Here is a 17,176-nt window from a genome sequence, read left to right as displayed (position 1 = left end):
ATCCTAGGTAAAAAAATCAAGCGATTTCTTGGAAAAACGTGACGTCATGTGAAAAATAATACTCGAAACTACATGATGTCACGAAAATTTAAAACCGAAAGATAGCGATTTACACTAGCTCTACACTCAATGAAGGTTATTAATAAATAAAAGAGTAACGAAACTATAATTCGAATTATAGAATCGTTTGTAGCTGCTGATCTCGGCACGGTAGCATGTTACCGAATAATGTGGAGCGGTGTGGCGTAGAGGGATGGGTCCACTAAGAACTCAATCTCGTGCTGTTCGCTGGGCCACAATAGACTCACTTGGCAGTCCTTTCCTGAGACTACTCAGCAAAAGGGCGGTGTAAATATTAACCCCCAGGATGCAATCAATGGGGCCCTTCTTATAGTACTTTAGATTTGCAAGAGATAGTCCTTCTAAATGAGACCAGGTCTTCATTGTAGCTGCCCTACCCGGAAGAGCTTTGGCAAGACGACCTTCAAGAGGTGCATCCGGAAAGGCATGATGGTAAAGATCAGCGCGACGTCCACCTCACCTACCGAGGGCCAAAGACCGATGTTAACGTCAATTTCGCTGATGGTTGCACGAGTGAGTCGCTTATTGGGCAGTCTCTGTGCCTGAACGACCCGCTTTGACAGGAAAGTGACTTCGGAGCCCTGATCCAATAGCGCTCGTTGAGTCGCTTTCCGTTTAAATGAGCACTTGGGCTATAGCGAGTAGTACTGCTCCCTCATGCAGAGTTCGAGAGTGAAAGGGGGGGGGGGGGGGGTGAGTATCGAGGGCTCCGCGATACTTCCCTGTGCCGGCTGAGCCGTCGGGACCTCCTGATGTAGAACAGTGTGGTGAAGTGCTTCACAGCCTGTCACCCTGCAGCGGTAGGAAGACGGAGAGTTTCTGGTAATGGAGACCCTGGCAGACCTGGCAAGGTGATTTTCTTCGCTCCGCATCGGGCTTTCCATTATTCGCCATCTAAGTGGTACGTATGAGCACGAGCCGTTTTGTTTGATCCTCGGCGTGCGCACCTGCTGTCCGGGGGAGTAATATTGACTGCTCTTGAGGTTTGAAACGTCTTTGACCGGTTCTCGAAAAAGTTCTTCAGATCGGCATACTGGGGGAAAGTGTCAAAGTTCTTGATGGATTTGAATGCCAGGCCTCATTCCGACCAGTCATCCAAGTAACTGACATGTCGCCTCAGCGCAGTCTAGGACCGGATGGCTTCTTTGACTTTATCCAACAGTCGTGTGATCTCGGTAGCCGATCGAGAAATCCTGACGGGCATGGAGAGCAATGGAGTGAGATGGTCAGCTAGCTTGACTCTTCGGTTATCGTACCTCTGCAGAAGAATGTTCCAAGCTACTTCAAAGTTGGAGCCGATTTGAAGGAGATTTCAAAGACGAGCTGCTGCGCTGTCTTTCAAACAGAGGACATCAATCGCTGTAATTTATGTAAGTTAGCTGTGTGCGGAGTGTCCTTGACCATGGAGCTGAAGAGCTCCTTGAATAACTTCCAATTTCTCTGCTCGTCATTGAAAGTAGGCAGTTTCAAGGTAGACAGGTGAGTAAGTGAACCACAAGATAGAATAATGAAACTTATCACATTCGGAAGGCGTTTTAAAACGAATTTACCGGGAAGAAAAAATTTAAAGAGAATGAAGCCTTGGGACATGTAGACATGTGGTTTACAGATGGGTCTAAGACTGACAGAGGCATAGAATTTGGTATATATAAAAACAGATAAGAACAAGACCTATGGTCTGAAAGAGTATAACATTATCTTTCAAGCGGAAATGGCCGCTATAAAAATGTGTGCTATGAATCTGGTATAAAATAGAAACGAATAAAGCAGAATGATCAAAATCTGCACTGAAGCGTCAATAAAGGCACTTAAGAATCCGGTCACTTCGTCAGCACTGGCCAAAGAGACCAAAAAAGTGCTGAACGATCTGGCCACGAGGAACTCCATTACTATTGTGTGAATATCCTAGACACTCAGGTTACAAGGGTAATGAGAAGACAGATAAGATAAAGGCCAAGTAAGGAGCGAAGACATGTGCACACCCGGACTGGGAGGTAAGATTACTATATACCGAAAGGGATGCACGAGAATAAATTCCATTATGGAGGAAGAAAGGTGGACAACCTGAGAAAAATCCCAGGGATGCTGATGAAAAGAACCTTGTTTGGCCGAAACATAAATAAATGGGCAAATAACATAAAGAGCACGAGTAAATATGGGGCTAGAACAATCCTGGGAGTATTTTCGAGCTTCGCTGCTATCACAAAATACAAGAACATAGTAACTTGTGTAGATGGTACTAGGAAGAGGAGGAAATACCATTTCACTTTTTATATAAGAATGCGCCCAGCACTGATGGCCAAAGGACAAAAGTGAATGGGTAGAGGGATATTGGATCCCGAGTTATTTGAGGAGGTTGACCTGAGGAATATACCTGCATTCTGTAGGGCGATAGGAATGATTAATACCTTGTAAAAGTAAAATCCGGCAGGATAGGAATGTAATGGTGAAAATTAAGTGTCCCTGAGCAGGCTTTCTGCACCTCGATTATCTTTATTATTATTATTAATTTTACGTATAGTAAATCTGTCGAACCATATTTTATTCGAGTTATCATTTTTCCTCTAATCACGGGTACTAATTCTCTCATTCAACATATTTATTTTTATATCGCACATATGCGTCCGTAGAGTAGAGATCTTAAAAATATTTTTTATAAATCTGAAGCAAAAATGTGCTATATATATGTCAATAGAATATGTCTATAGAGCAGTAATAATATTTCATTAAATTGTTGACACGCTATGAATTATATTTGTGTGTGTGTGTATATATATATATATATATATATATATATATATAAAACTATTTATATATAAAACTATTATATAGTTATTTTTTATTTTAATGAAAAAAATAAGAGATATCACATAAAACTTTTATTAAAATTTCAAAAAATAACTATCATTTATTATATGCTTGTTTTGTTTTGAATAATTCTATCAATATGAACTTCATTAATTAAGAATATATATAAGGTCACGCGAGTAATAAGAAGATATAAGACAATTGGTAATACAATAACATATGCATGTATTATGTGTATATATATTTAACTAGGTCTAACATGCTTGACACAGAGTCAAAATAAAAAATATACTACTTGGAACATTCTATATTATTTGATGTAACTGTGCAAATCATTTTAAAAATGGTAAGTAATATTAAGAGTATTTAAATCAACAACAGCACTTTTCATTTCATATTTCATAATATAAAATAAAATGATAGTTTGGTAATTAATAGAATTTTAATTATTCAAAGTTGACAGATAAAGAAAGGCAAAAAGATGAAATGTTTGCACTTGAAAATATTTATAATACAAAGGAGTTCAAATATAAAAAAAGAGTAAACATTGAGTGTGAATTTGCAATCAATTGCAAATTGGTAAAGGAATATTTGTATATCAAATGTGGAAAGGAATTTTCAGATATTCAGGATAACCAATGTATCAAGCATTTACCACCATTGCAACTATATGTACAATTACCATACAATTACCCATCAACAAGTGCTCCACAGTATCATTTGTTTGTTAATTGGCTTTCTCCTTGGCAAGCATCTCTTGTTTGCCAAAAACTAGATCAGTTATGGGATGAGAATAAGCAGAATGAAATACTTTTCATATGGCTAGAGTTTCTTAAAAATGAATTACTTTTTTATTTACAAATAAAAGATATTTTAGATGTATCTTATCTTATGAATATATTTTTGAATCCTACAGATGAATTTCAGTTAGAAGTATTGCAATGGACTGATCAAAGAGTCATCAATGGAGGTCTGTATTTGAATCCTTTGGATAAATTAATTCATTACAATGACATACAGGGTTTAATTGATTTTGAGATCAATCTTCACGAGTGTGGAATTTGTTTTGAAAAATATTTTGGCAAAACTTGTGAAAAAATTACTCCTTGTGGGCACATATTTTGCAAATATTGTTTAACAGAATTTCTAACAGTTAGGATCAGTGAGAGAAATATTAATAGTAATTTAGTATGTCCAGCGACAGGGTGTATAGAAAACATAAGTTTTGATCAAATAAGAAAATTATGTTCAGCAAATCTCTTTCATATGTATGACAAATATTTGTTAGAATATAAACTTATTAGTAGTGGAAATTTAGTTTACTGTCCAAGGAAGCAGTGTCAATCATTAGTTACATTGAATGAAGGAGAAAATTTGGCTTCGTGTTTCGTATGTGAATATAACTTTTGCGCATATTGTTTCAAGGTACACAAGTATAATTATACAAGTATAAATATAATAGTATAATCATATAGAATATAATTTTTCAATGAAATTCCAAGGAATATGATTAATTATATTAATCATACTTTTTTTTCGTGTATCCATAACTCAGAACTCTATTATAAAAGTACAATATACAGTCAAATAAAATCCTAATTCTTATTTTGAGGTTTACCATGGTATTATGCCATGTGATATGGATTCTACAGAAAAAATCAAAATAATTGAAGCGTATCAAAATGGTGATGTAGATACAAAAAAGAATTTGGAAAAACTATATGGCAAAATTCAAATTCGGGAAATTGTTGAAAAAAAATTAACTAATGATTATCTCAAGGTAAATCAAGTTGTACATGTAACTATTTCTTATTTTATAACTATGATTAATTAAAAATTAACTTTTTTAAGGAAAATACAAAAATTTGTCCTACTTGTAAAATTACTATTAGTAAAGTATCAGGATGCAATTTGATAAAATGTTCACAATGTCAAACACATTTCTGTTGGTTGTGTAATTCAAAAATAATTTTTGATAATCCCTACGATCATTTCATGTTTATAGAAAATGGTCAATGCAATGGCAAGCTATTTGAAGGTCTTATGGATGAAATAAATGAAGTTGATGAAAACAATAATTAAATTATTTATTTATTTACATATATTTATAGAAAAATTTATATAATTTAGACAATGTCAACATTTACTTTTACATTAAAATAATTGTATATACAACTATTTACATCTATACCTTTTTGTAAGTTCAATAAAAAATAACATATTTTTATGCAATTAAAACTGTCAACAGGACTTACTTTTTTCAGTTCTATCCAATATTTTAACAATATCACAAACAGCTTTTTATTGCAAATTACCTGTGAAATTCACTTTTTAAATTCAACAATGCAAATCAACATCAACTTGAATATTAACTTCTGCTTGCTGAGATACTTCTGAATTTGTAGAATTTCTTCTTTCCGTACTCACAATGACATCTGGACATATTTCATAAATTAAAGTTTAAATAGTGTAATTTTCTTTCATTTGTGTTAATTTATATTACCTATACATTCTGAGTTGTCTTGTACAATTTTGCATTGTTTTTTAAATTTTCTAATATTCATTTCTACCAGAATTGGGCCAAACACATAGTATCCTATGCCACTACCTATGGCAAGTGCAATAGTTATATAACCATTAAATGTCATTACAGTCAGCATAAAAAAATACCCTATTACAACATGCATTGACCAGTGACCAAGTTCTAATAGCCATTTTGTCTGAGAATAGCTGAAGGCAAAATGTATTGATTAAATATTTGTATATTTAGAAGAACATTGAAGGAATAAAAAGCAAAAGAAATAATACATACCATTGAGGTGACTTTAAAATATATTTAGACTTTAAAGTTTCTGAAATTAAAGAAGAACTATCTATGTTTTGAGCTTGGTTTTCAATTTCATCACTTTCTTTGGCATATTCATATAATTTGACTTGCGATAATTTCATAGCCTCATATAATATAGCTAAAGCTATTAAGCCTATCAATGTTGATATAAAACATTGAGTAGTTATTATATTATATCCATAGAATAAAAAGTCTTTGAATTCAGTCCCAAACCAGTAATACATATGCATCTACAGAAAGGAAAAAATATTTTACCTATTAATAAATAAGATGAGAAATATACAATCATTATTTTAATTTACATTTTTAAAAAGAATAAAGCTTATTTCAATCAATCATTAATAGGTTATCATAGAAATACACTACAATATTGTAGCTATAATATCATCCTGAACATGACAATGATAAGAAAGTATATACAAGTGGTATTTGTCAAAAGTAACTATGCATTAGACTGTCCTATATAGATATTTGAAATCTTTGTCATGGTACTTACTTTGATTGCTTGTAGTACCTTGAATGGTAACTCTTATGCAGGTTGTGCATATAAACAATTAGTCTCCGTTATTTTAGAAATCTAAATTTTTAAGGAAATACTGATTCTTGTGATTCATCTTACATGTATAATATGTTCCATAAAATTATCATGATAAACTATGTTAGAGTACATAACAGTTTGGCAGTGTAAGTTACATTAACCTAGTCACATAAGCATACATGAAGTGAAAGGAGTGAATGGCCAAATTAACCATAGTTATTATGTTTATTGCTTGCTCTGTAAAAAAGGTTATTTTTACGTGATAGGATAAGGCACTTTTTTATCAATTCACAACAAGATAAACTTTGTTTGTTACCTGATTACTATTGAACATGAGTACATTATTGTGTAGATGTTTTTCTGCGAGTCTGATTCAGCTTTTAAAGATGAAAATAATATTGCACACGCAGTGCACACTCATCTAGGTCACCGTTGACGTATGTTAACATGACTAGACTATATACGTACAGAAGGCAAGGTTTTATTGACAATTGTTATCTAGTGATACCATTTTAATGCTTTTGCTTCATTGCTATGCAGTCACGTGAAACGAAATTTCATTTACAAGCGCTGAGCGATTTTTGAGACAGAAAATAAACGTCAAATGCTTTTACATAATATACCTATCGAATGTTACCTCTTCTTTAGTCTTCATTTTTTTTAAGTTTTAGATATAGAAAGCATTGGCCGATTACGCGCCATCTAACACCAAAATAGCCTAAATTTTTAAAACTATATATGGATTTTTATAGCTAATTAGAATTCTTAAGCGGTTTTGTAAGTAAAATTCTTGTTCATTTAATTTGAATTGTAGTTTGTGTTTCTGTGTTCCTCAATTCAACCGGTTCCTTCGAGCATATACTGCTAGAGGCAGCCCGCAGGGCTGCCGAACCGTCATCGGGTATAGAAAAAGATAGCGCGATTACCGGATAGGCTATCTCTCTCGCACCGCACGCTGATTGGTTGAGTGCGCTCCCCGCCATTAGTTGTATATATGTTGCGCACTTCCAGGTTGTATACAAAGCATGTGGCTTTTTGTAATAGTTTAATTTTTTATACTTTCTGTTTTTTTTCTCGCGTATGCTATTGAAAAATGCCTCATCAAAGATCAAAAAAATTTGAATCTGTTGAAGCTCAAAAAAAGGAACGCATTCGTAGGAATTTAACTAAATTGATATTACATTACCACGATTAAGATTGAAATTATTTCACTGTATAAGTAATTGTTATATATTTTCAAAGCGTGAAGTCGACTTTATAAGTTACCGCATTGGTGTAATATTTTTATAAATATAAGAAAAGTAAAAATTATCATCACTAATGTACCGTATATTGTTGTTCTGGTTGCCTAAGTAATGATTTCAATAAATATTGAAAAAAATAATGTTTTTTACATATATATTCGTAGTAAATATATTATAATAGGAAAAATTCTATCTAAAACGACGCTCATCTGGTTATACTTCATAATTTTCAGTAAAATAATTTTTAATTTCGCATAAATATTAAATGAGAATATACGCTCGAACATTTACTCTACCATATAAAACTACATATATCTATATATACGGCTAATGGCGGGGAGCGCACTCAGCCAATCAGCGTGCGGTGCGAGAGAGATAGTCTATTCAGGTAATCGCGCTATCTCTTTCTATACCCGATGACGGTTCGGTAGCCCTGCGGGCTGCATCTAGTAGTATATGCTCGAAGACCGGTTCAATGATTGTATTTAAATCTGCTTCCTTTTCGTTTATGCTATATTCTTATTTTAGTTTCTTAGAAGAAGGAAATTATTTTTTTGATTAGGTCAAGGCATTTAAAGACTACGATAACATGAACAAAAACTAAAAAATTGTCATTTGTAAAATCAAACGAGTAAAAATATGCTTAATTGTATCAAAGAATAAAATAAAAACGAAGTCACAAAAATAAAAACGCGAATGTATATGGAAATGCACGTAGTATACCTTAATATTCGAGGGTGAGCACCACCTACTGTATTTTTGAAATAACATGCCTATTAACACACTAATCAGTCCTACTGTGTTGTTGAGTTGAAGCTGCACCCTCGAGTGCATCGCTATCTCTTTGGACTGTATTGCATCGTACATATGTGGCGGTTGGCGTGCAACCGGTGCCGTCATCACCTGGGCACGACCGGAGGCGCTGCCAACGCCTGCGCTTTGGGTTACAGGCTTAGGGGCCAGGCTTGGGGAGTACGGGATTGGCACGGAGAGCGAAGCGGCTTAATCCTGCTAATACTGCTAATCCCCGCTAAGCCGACTAGCATCCCTAAGCGGCCTAAGCCTTTGTTTCCGACCTGAGCGACGAGAGGGGGCGGCATTCGATCATCGAGCTGGGTATATAGAGGCGACGAGCCCCGCAGTAGCCAGAACGAGAGGTACCGTCGAGCTGGCCTTGCTTGCTGTGTTCCGGCCATCGCTTCTATTAAGCAAGACTTACTTGCGCCGGGTGCAGCAACGCACTACATCTGCGACACTCTGTCACTGGGCGTCCGATCAAGCTAATTGTACTTCTCTGCGAGAAATAAAGCGCTGACTTCATCGTAACTCACTCTCTCTCTCTCTCTCATCATCCTCGGCGCCTGCGAGTGCGGCCACACTCTTAACGTGTGGCCAAACATATATTAAATAGTATAATTAAAACTGTGTTCTTTTTCATTACACAACAACATAATTACTTTGCACTCACGTCAAAATTTCGACAATGAATAGCTTGTGGTAAAACGAAGTGAATTTATACTGTAAAATCTCGCGTCATATTCAGCAATCTATAATCAGTTACATCATTCAAGCTATCGCTTCCACATCCGTAAGTACCGCTAACGTACTTATGATGTTATTTCCAGGTTAAACATGTTTATTTAAAAAAAATATATATTTTTGACTGTAGATTCTGGAAAAAAATTGTACGTCTAGATATGTTTTATTTTTTTTTCTATAATGGCCCCTATGGTTATTTCAAGGTAATTTATGTATTTGCACAGAAGGGTGACGTGAAAATTAAAAAAAATACGATAATTTATTCATTACTGTTTTTTTGTCGTTCAATTTTTTATTCCATTAAGTCCTGAATAAACAAGTTTTTACAAGTTTTCAACGTCTACATTTTTTGTGAAAATGTATTGTAAAAAGCATGTGACTAGACGTATTTAACTTAGAATTTAATGAGCTTTTAGAATCTTTCATCGAAATCTTTCCGTCTACTCTACCTGTCAAAGTTTCACATACAATTTTTTATTAAAAAATAGGGTGTTTTTAAGTAGCTTTAAAAGAGAGAGAGACAGTTCAAATCAAAGCGAGGAGTGTGTACGATAATAAGAAAGATCAAGATATGGTGGTAACAAAACAGTTTATTTATATAAACCTCGAACAGACCGTATCTAGCTGGCATAAAAACCCCAGTCCTAGGGGTAAGAAAGCGTGCCGCGGGCCCGTGAAGCGACAGACAGAGAGAAAGCGAGGAAGCTTGGTCGGCCAACCCAGCCGGGCAGTGCATGCCGCTCAGCGAGCGATCGACGGGAGCGACCACATGGACATAGCAATGGATCGACCCATTCATTGCCCAAATATGCTCCTTATGACCTCTCTATGCCTGCTCTTGTAAGTATCTCGGTAACGAGTCGCAAATGTGCGGTGCTAGACGAAGGAAAACGTGTTGAGTTAAGAGGGCCAAACGTGGAAGTAGACGCGCTTTCTCGGCCGAGAGAAAGCGCGTACATTACGATACAAGTGAGAAACTCTTTCCCGAAATGTGTCGTACCGTATTTTTTGATACGACGTGTGGAAAGTGCGATTTTCAACGCACGTTTTCTACCGAGCGTGCGGGAAAGACGCACTTTGCGCTCGGAGTGTCGAAAAATAAATAAAAATAAAATGAAGATCGCGGCGCATTTTGTGCAGCGACACGAGGAGCCCGTATGCTTCCCGTGTCTTGGAAAGTAAATACCGTGAACATAGGGTTTAAAAAAATTTTTGTTCAGATCAATTGTTTACATTGAATTCATTTAAATTTTCACGTTTGAAGTAAAAATATCGTGTCGTCGAATCCTGAGAGTGTCTGCCGTGTAACGAATCAAACGGTAGGCCTCGGTCGAGTTTCAGCATGCACCACCCGTAGATGCATAGTGATGTTTCATTGGCCGCAGTCAGCGTTAGTGGTTGCTGGGTGTGGTAGTATAGAAGAGAGAATTGCGGCAGTATCGAAACCATTGATCCAGAATCAATGAGCATGGGTCTATAAAACTCTCACTCGATAACGTGCAGTTAGATCTCTATCTCCTATTTGTCCATCGACCGCCATGACGACCGGCGGCTCTAATGGTTTTCCGACTGAGCTTTATTCATAAAGCTGCATGGCGGGCAACAATTTTTCGTCTTCTCCCTGAAGTATGTGTGGTAGAAACAGGCCGCTCCAGGTTGTGGGTAGCTCCCTGTCGCGAGGGAGGCTGCTGCCACGCTGTTGGACAACGCCGGACGCGGCATGCAGTTCCTTGAGTATTTTATGCATGGAAACACGCAGTGCAGCCAGCTCGGCCATGATTGGTTCGAGGACTAATTGCGAAGAAGTAACCGGTGGAGGGCTGTAGCAGGTACCGAAACGAGAGCAGGACGCAGTGTGCAGATGTCGGGCGCCGTGTCTACCAACTCATCTGCCGTCTGTACGAGCTCATCCAGGATCCTCATATGCTAAAGGAGTTGCGCGGGGGTGCGATCGCCCATGTTAAGGTTAGAGAACAGCTTGTACAGCCACTGCTGCGTGATGTCGATTGCCATGCCGGGTCAACACTTGCTGTTTCTCGATTTGCTCGACATCGGAGGATTCTACAGAACGTTCAAATCCACGATGGTCTCGCTATTCAGACCGACGCCAGTGGTGTGGTATGGCTGAAGGTCCGTATTGATCTGCTGGCAGTTGAACAGCGACTCCAGCTGCATGAACCAGGCAGTCGGGTTATCCTTCCAGAAAAGCGGCGTAGGAATACCATATGTCGCAGCGCTCTCAAGCCGACCTCAGCATCCTGCAAAGGTTGTGGCTGGTACTGTTGCTCTCCGTCGTTCGCCGGGCGCAGTGGGGTCTAGGCGTGCGTCGTTAGTCGTGTAACAGTGGTATATCCTGAGGATAATAATAATAATAATAATAATAATAATAATAATAATAATAATAATAATCTACCTTTCTTTAATGCTAGTCGGACATGGGTTAGGACACGGTTACCCTTATGGTTCGCTCGCGAGCACAGCCAGGCTCGCTAATCCAAGAGAAGAAGAAAGTTAGGTAAGGTTAACTTCTACTGAAGGTGCTTGTCTTACGCCGCAGAGGTCCAGAAATCTCTTAATAAGCTGTTCGGCTATTAACGTACTGAGTGGAATTATCATGAAGGTTACATATGTCCATCAAGAAGTATAGAGGCTTCAGATTAAGTAAACAGTTAAGGATATAGCTAAGTGTTATAATATTTGGGATTAACCTAAAATATTTTGTTATATTAATTTGGCTAATTTAATTTGAATTTCGTTATAAAGAACAATTGGCCGCGTTTAGACAACAAAGTTACATCTTAACACGAGGGTTAATTTGAATTTCCCGGTGAAACGGAGTGCTATTTAAAACGGCGGAACAAGTGTTTCATATCGTTGTAGGTGTGAAATCCGCTAGTTGTTGAATTCATGGAAATATTGTAAATTTGTATATGTTTAGTTTATGGTCTTATTATGCGTAGTGACTTTTGGATTGTAATTCTAGATAGCAATTTTCGGCTTTTCTGATTTTGACTTGTACCGACATACATTTAAGAATATGTACTACTACCCCTGCTATCATGCTTTTGTATCCAGGTTCACGCATAAGATAGTATGCTAATAAGTCTGGGGGTAGCGTAGCCATATTCAATGCGTTAGTTATTACTTTTTTCCAATTCGCATTTTTGTAAGAGAACGTCTGTGTATAGTTTTTGCAAATGGTTTCTTATGTTTTGTAGTAGAGCTGGAAATGACATGCTCTTGAAGTTTGTCTTCTAAAATAAATAATTTTAGTTATTCAGTTTTTGTCAACTTAAAATCGCTTACCTTTACCGCTACGATGCTTTTTTAAAAAGTTACAAGCGATTAACGATCACCGCTGACGACAAATGAAATGTAGACTTACCTATTTTTAATGCACAAACTCACTTGAATAACTCCTTTGGAATTGCAGAAGTCGGAAAAATAGTTTTCACACAAGTTGTAGAGTTTAGAGGGAAATGTCATATGGTGACCGATAAAGCGAAATTAAATCTCTAAAAAATAATAATGGTACTATCACCAATAAAAATAACATAATGCAAACCATTACTACTAATCAAATAACACAGCAGGCAAATAATATATTTTATAGATGACTCCCCAATAGAATAAATAACGCGCGACCTGCTTTATTAATTAGCATTCCAATCACGGTATAAGAAGCACTCCGCTCCGGACTCAATAGCTCCACTTAATCTTTCAGACCCTGAACGTTGTTACAGTGTCATTGGGCTTGTCATTGAAACGGTGGCGCATCTCTTCTCGGGGTGACCCCAAAAGCTCATCGTAAAGCTCACCCGTATACTCCTGTATCGGTAATGATGTTGGCGTTGGTGGCGCGTTCTCTCGTCCAAACTGATGAAGTTATCGTTGTTCACCCTAGTAGCTTCCAAAGAGCTGATTAACTTAGTTATCCTGGGCGAAGCCTCCTCCTAAGCTTTTGCTGTCTTGCTTGTCGACATTGACGACGACACCGGCAGAATAGGGGCTTTTATTAGCGCTGATCTTAGTGCCCTTACACGGTACTAGTGATGCGTATACTTGCAGTCGAGCTTTCGCGAGAACTTTTGCTGGGATGAGACGGACCACCATAGTGATTCGGTCGGCTGAGTTAAAATTTCGGCTTGAACTGATACTGTGATAGGGGCAGGTGACGTTGGAGAGGGCTGCACCGGAGGAGCCACAACCACTGGCGGCTCGTTGCTCACTGTCCCATAACCCAGGCTCTGCAGTGTCGCCAGTACCTGCTGGAGAAATACCGGGTCCAGCTCTGGCACCAGCAGTACCAGGGCAAACATCATCACAGCCTCTCTCTCAGTATCCGCCGCCCTTCACTAGCCCCGCTTAGGGCGCATCTGTGGTCATTACCGAGATTCCTGCGTCTTTACCTGGGCCGAACTTAATTTGGACACTCTCAGTATTTTCCCCGATTATGGTAAGATGTGCACTTTCCATGCTGATTGACGGGCCAACCACTGGAGAAGAATGTTTCACTTTTCCCTAACTAGCCGTATAGCATGAACGTCTTATCCATTATCGTGAGAGCGAAGAACGTGTTCAGAGCCAAAGTACGTACGCTTAAATCGAGCACACAAACTCTGCATGTTGGATCCTATATCCCCCGACTCACCTTAAGGGCGGTGAAAAACCTTAAAACCGTCGTATGAAAACGAATCATTCATTTTAGATGCACTATGATTAACACTTTGTTTGATACTATGTGCACTTATTGGTTTTTCACGAAAATGTCGAAAAGACGTGCTGTCAGAAAACGTGGGGCTGAATTTTCTCGGCCAATCAGAGAGGCGAGCAAAATCATGCCAGGAAATTGTACTTTTGGTTGGGGATCAAAAAAATAAAATCTCAGACGAATCAGACCTATTAGAACTTCTAAAAAATTATCTACGATAATTAAAATATTGATAAAATCAGAAATATCAGAATATAATCTGTTATAAAATTTAATTAATAAAATTAATCAGTTCATCAAAAAACCGTCGACTGAATTGAGAAACCACCTCAGAGAACAATTTACGACAACCTCACGTGGTTTATAATGCCTTGAACGTACTAATAACAGCGCGCACACTAATTAGAGGTAAATCACGAGCCTCTTCAACGCATAAACTTTTAGCTAACGTATTATTAACAAATGAGACAATAAATATTAATAATGAAAGACTTGAAAAACTACCACTTAATAAACTCGATCACATACAGAAAGAATAGTGCACAAACATCGAGAACATCATTAAACACTTATAGCGATCAATTTTACATACAAGGAGATACACTCGAAGCAACAAATTTAATTGAAATCGAAATTAATATAACTTCAAAAGTTCCGATGAGATTAAGATAATTTCAATACCCTCCATAAATTCATATATTTATCAACGAGCAAATGCAGGACTTATTGAATAAGGCCTTCATCGAAAAATTTACTAATGCTTACTGCGCACCTGTTTTCTGCATACCCAAGAAAAACACAGAAGACTAAACCACAGCCACCGCACATTAGATTTGATTATCGCGCGTTGAACAAACGTAGACTCTCTATTAAGAACCCTGTATAGGAAATTGAGCAAACAATTACGATTCACCAGAGAAGACACAACACAAGCCATAACTTTGACAATTTAACAAATTCTGCTAGAGGATGCTAGAAGCATTTTGCTAGAAATAATTTCTTTTTATTTTTGTCACGTAAAACATGATAGTATTTTTATTTTCAAAATCTTGGATTCTAAGATTCGTCATTCGCCATAGTGGATCCGCCATCTTGAATTTTGAAAATCTAACTGCGGATTCCGATTCAGCTGCACCCAAATTCCAGTAATCCATAGACATCAGCTACTGAAGCTACAATAATTTGCTTCACCCTGGTAAATGATAAAAATGTAGGTCTACGTAAGTATCAAATATATAGAAATTTTTTTCTCGGTAATTATGCGCTTAATTAAAAAATTACCAAAGATAGTTTATATTTATTTTTTCAGTTAAAATACGATAGTATTTTTTATTTTTCGACACTCCGTGCGGAAAGTACGTTTTTCCCGCACGCTCGGCAAAAAACGTACGTAGAAAATCGCACTTTCCATACGTCGTAACAAAAAATACGGTACGGTACATGTTCGCGAAAGAGTTTCTCGTCACCTGTACCTTTCCACCCTCGCATCGCTCGGATGTTATCGCCACACGAGACAAGAATCTATTTTCCCGCACTCGTATCGCAATGTACTATTTCCGTACTTGTATCGTAATGTACTATTTTGATATGACGTGTACTAAGTGCGATTTTCAACGTACGTTTTTTGCTGAGCGTGCGGGAAAAACGCACTTTCCGCACGAAGTGTCGAAAAATACGGTACGGCACATGTTCGGGAATAGTTTCTCGTCTCCTGTACCTTTCCACCCTCGCATCGCTCGGACGTTACCGCCACACGAGACAAGAATCTTTTTTCCCGCACTTGTATCGCAATGTACTATTTCCACACTTGTATCGTAATGTACTATTTTAATATGACGTGTGGAAAGTGCGATTTTCAACGTACGTTTTTTGCTGAGCACGCGGGAAAAACGCACTTTCCGCACGGAGTGTCGAAAAATACGGTACGGCACATGTTCGGGAATAGTTTCTCGTCTTCTGTACCTTTCCACCCTCGCATCGCTCGGGCGCTACCGCCACACGAGACAAGAATCTATTTTCCCGCACTTGTATCGTAATGTACTATTCCAGAACATGTGCCGTACCGTATTTTTGGACACTCCGTGCGGAAAATGCGTTTGTCCTGCACGCTCAGCAAAAAACGTGCGTTGAAAATCGTACTTTCCACACGTCATATAAAAATAGTACATTACAATACAAGTACGGGAAAATAGATTATTGTCTCGTGAGGCGTTAATCCCCGAGCGAAGCAAGGGTGGAAAGGTACACAAGACGAGAAAATGTTTCCCGAACATGTGCCGTATCGTATTTTTGACACTCCGTGCGGAAAGTGCGTTTTTCCCATACGCTCGGTAACTAACGTGCGTTGAAAATCGCACTTTCCACACGTCATATCAAAATAGTACATTACGATACCAGTGCGGGAAAATAGATTATTGTCTCGTGAGGCGTTAACCCCCGAGCGATAAGGTGGTCCCCCGGTCAATAAGTCTTTACAAAAAGAAGGAACAAAAAGTTTTGCGTATGTAATTTTTTTTATTGTCCAACATAATCTCCTTAAAGGTCGATACATTTTATTAAACGACCTTTCAGTTTTTTTAAGCCACCAGAAAAATATGATTTCTGAAAACCCTCAATATAGGCATTTGTTTCGGCGATGATTTCTTCATTTGACGTGAATCGTTGTCCGGCAAGCCATTTTTTGAGATTAGAAAATAAGAAAAAGTCACTGGAAGCCAAATCAGGCGAATATGATGAATGGTCAATTAATTCGTACTTTAAATCGTTAAATTTTGCAATCGAAACTGCACACGTGTGAACTCGAGCATTGTTTTGAAGAAAGAGGCATTTTCTTTTGTTCAAGTGAGGACGTTTTTCTCTGATTTTTTCTTTCAGCTAACCTAATAATGACGCATAATATTGTCCAGTGATCGTCTGGCCCTTTTCCAAGTAGTCAATGTAGATGATTCCATACCCATCCCAGAAAACCGTGGTCATAATGTTGCCAACTGACTTTACTGTCTTTGCCTTCTTTGGGGTTGGTTCTCCTGCGGTAATCCATTGTTTGGACTGTTCTTTGGTTTCAGAAGTGTAGTGGTGTACCCATGTTTCGTCTACAGTTACGAGTCGACGCCAAAAGTCATCCGGATTACGACGTATGCGTGCCAAAAGAGCCTCAAAGGTGACCACGCGGGTGCGTTTGTTTTCAACAGTGAGCCAACGCGGCACCCATCTTGCTGATATTTTTTTCATCCCAATTTTTAATGCAAAATTGAAATGATTGTACCCTTTGATACCCCTGTGACCTCAACTAATACTCACAATTTTAATCTTCTATCACTCAACACCATATCGTGGATTTTGTTGACCATTTCGGGCATACTCACTTCCACGGGGCGTTCTGAACGGGGTTCATCTTTTCTTGTTGT

At 37.8% G+C, this 17,176-nt stretch overlaps 2 protein-coding genes across 3 annotated transcripts; one reads left to right on the top strand and one right to left on the bottom strand.

Annotated features, from left to right (window-relative positions):
• Positions 1-510: 510 nt before the first annotated feature.
• On the top strand, positions 511-4,971 carry LOC131664705 (E3 ubiquitin-protein ligase RNF14-like). Its single transcript, XM_058936004.1, has 4 exons — positions 511-594; positions 3,346-4,314; positions 4,502-4,669; positions 4,741-4,971. The coding sequence occupies exons 1-4, from the start codon at positions 511-513 to the stop codon at positions 4,969-4,971; spliced, it is 1,452 nt and encodes a 483-aa protein (XP_058791987.1).
• A 53-nt stretch (positions 4,972-5,024) lies between these two features.
• Positions 5,025-8,358, bottom strand: LOC131664560 (high affinity copper uptake protein 1-like). Of its 2 annotated transcripts, none has more exons than XM_058935765.1 (6): positions 8,243-8,358; positions 6,592-6,731; positions 6,234-6,512; positions 5,702-5,967; positions 5,393-5,619; positions 5,025-5,324 (listed from the first exon to the last, which is right to left on the bottom strand). In XM_058935765.1, exons 4-6 carry the CDS (start codon positions 5,965-5,967, stop codon positions 5,227-5,229), a joined length of 591 nt encoding a protein of 196 aa, XP_058791748.1. In that variant the 5' UTR covers positions 6,234-6,512; positions 6,592-6,731; positions 8,243-8,358; the 3' UTR covers positions 5,025-5,226. The 2 variants fall into 2 exon arrangements, with proteins under 2 accessions (XP_058791748.1, XP_058791747.1); XM_058935764.1 differs by lacking the exon at positions 8,243-8,358 and adding an exon at positions 6,899-7,111 and having other exon boundaries at positions 6,592-6,807.
• Positions 8,359-17,176: the final 8,818 nt, after the last annotated feature.

This window comes from Phymastichus coffea, unplaced genomic scaffold, assembly GCF_024137745.1.
Source record: "Phymastichus coffea isolate CEN01 unplaced genomic scaffold, Cenicafe_Pcof_1.1 PCOF00044, whole genome shotgun sequence".
In the NCBI taxonomy this organism is placed as follows: Eukaryota; Metazoa; Arthropoda; class Insecta; order Hymenoptera; family Eulophidae; genus Phymastichus; species Phymastichus coffea.
Note: the sequence above shows the minus strand (reverse complement) of the source record. Positions and strands in the feature narration are given on the sequence as shown.

Excerpts from the sequence above, each read along its gene's own strand:
- LOC131664705 (XM_058936004.1), top strand. The coding sequence starts at position 511 with ATGGTAAAGATCAGCGCGACGTCCACCTCACCTACCGAGGGCCAAAGA. Across the intron at positions 595-3,345 it reads TTTCGCTGATGGTTGCACGA|TTGACAGATAAAGAAAGGCA; the intron begins GTGAGTCGCTTA and ends AATTATTCAAAG. Across the intron at positions 4,670-4,740 it reads TAACTAATGATTATCTCAAG|GAAAATACAAAAATTTGTCC; the intron begins GTAAATCAAGTT and ends AACTTTTTTAAG.
- LOC131664560 (XM_058935765.1), bottom strand. The coding sequence starts at position 5,967 with ATGCATATGTATTACTGGTTTGGGACTGAATTCAAAGACTTTTTATTC. Across the intron at positions 5,620-5,701 it reads ATTTTAAAGTCACCTCAATG|CTATTCTCAGACAAAATGGC; the intron begins GTATGTATTATT and ends TTTTGCCTTCAG. Across the intron at positions 5,325-5,392 it reads AGACAACTCAGAATGTATAG|ATGTCATTGTGAGTACGGAA; the intron begins GTAATATAAATT and ends AAATATGTCCAG.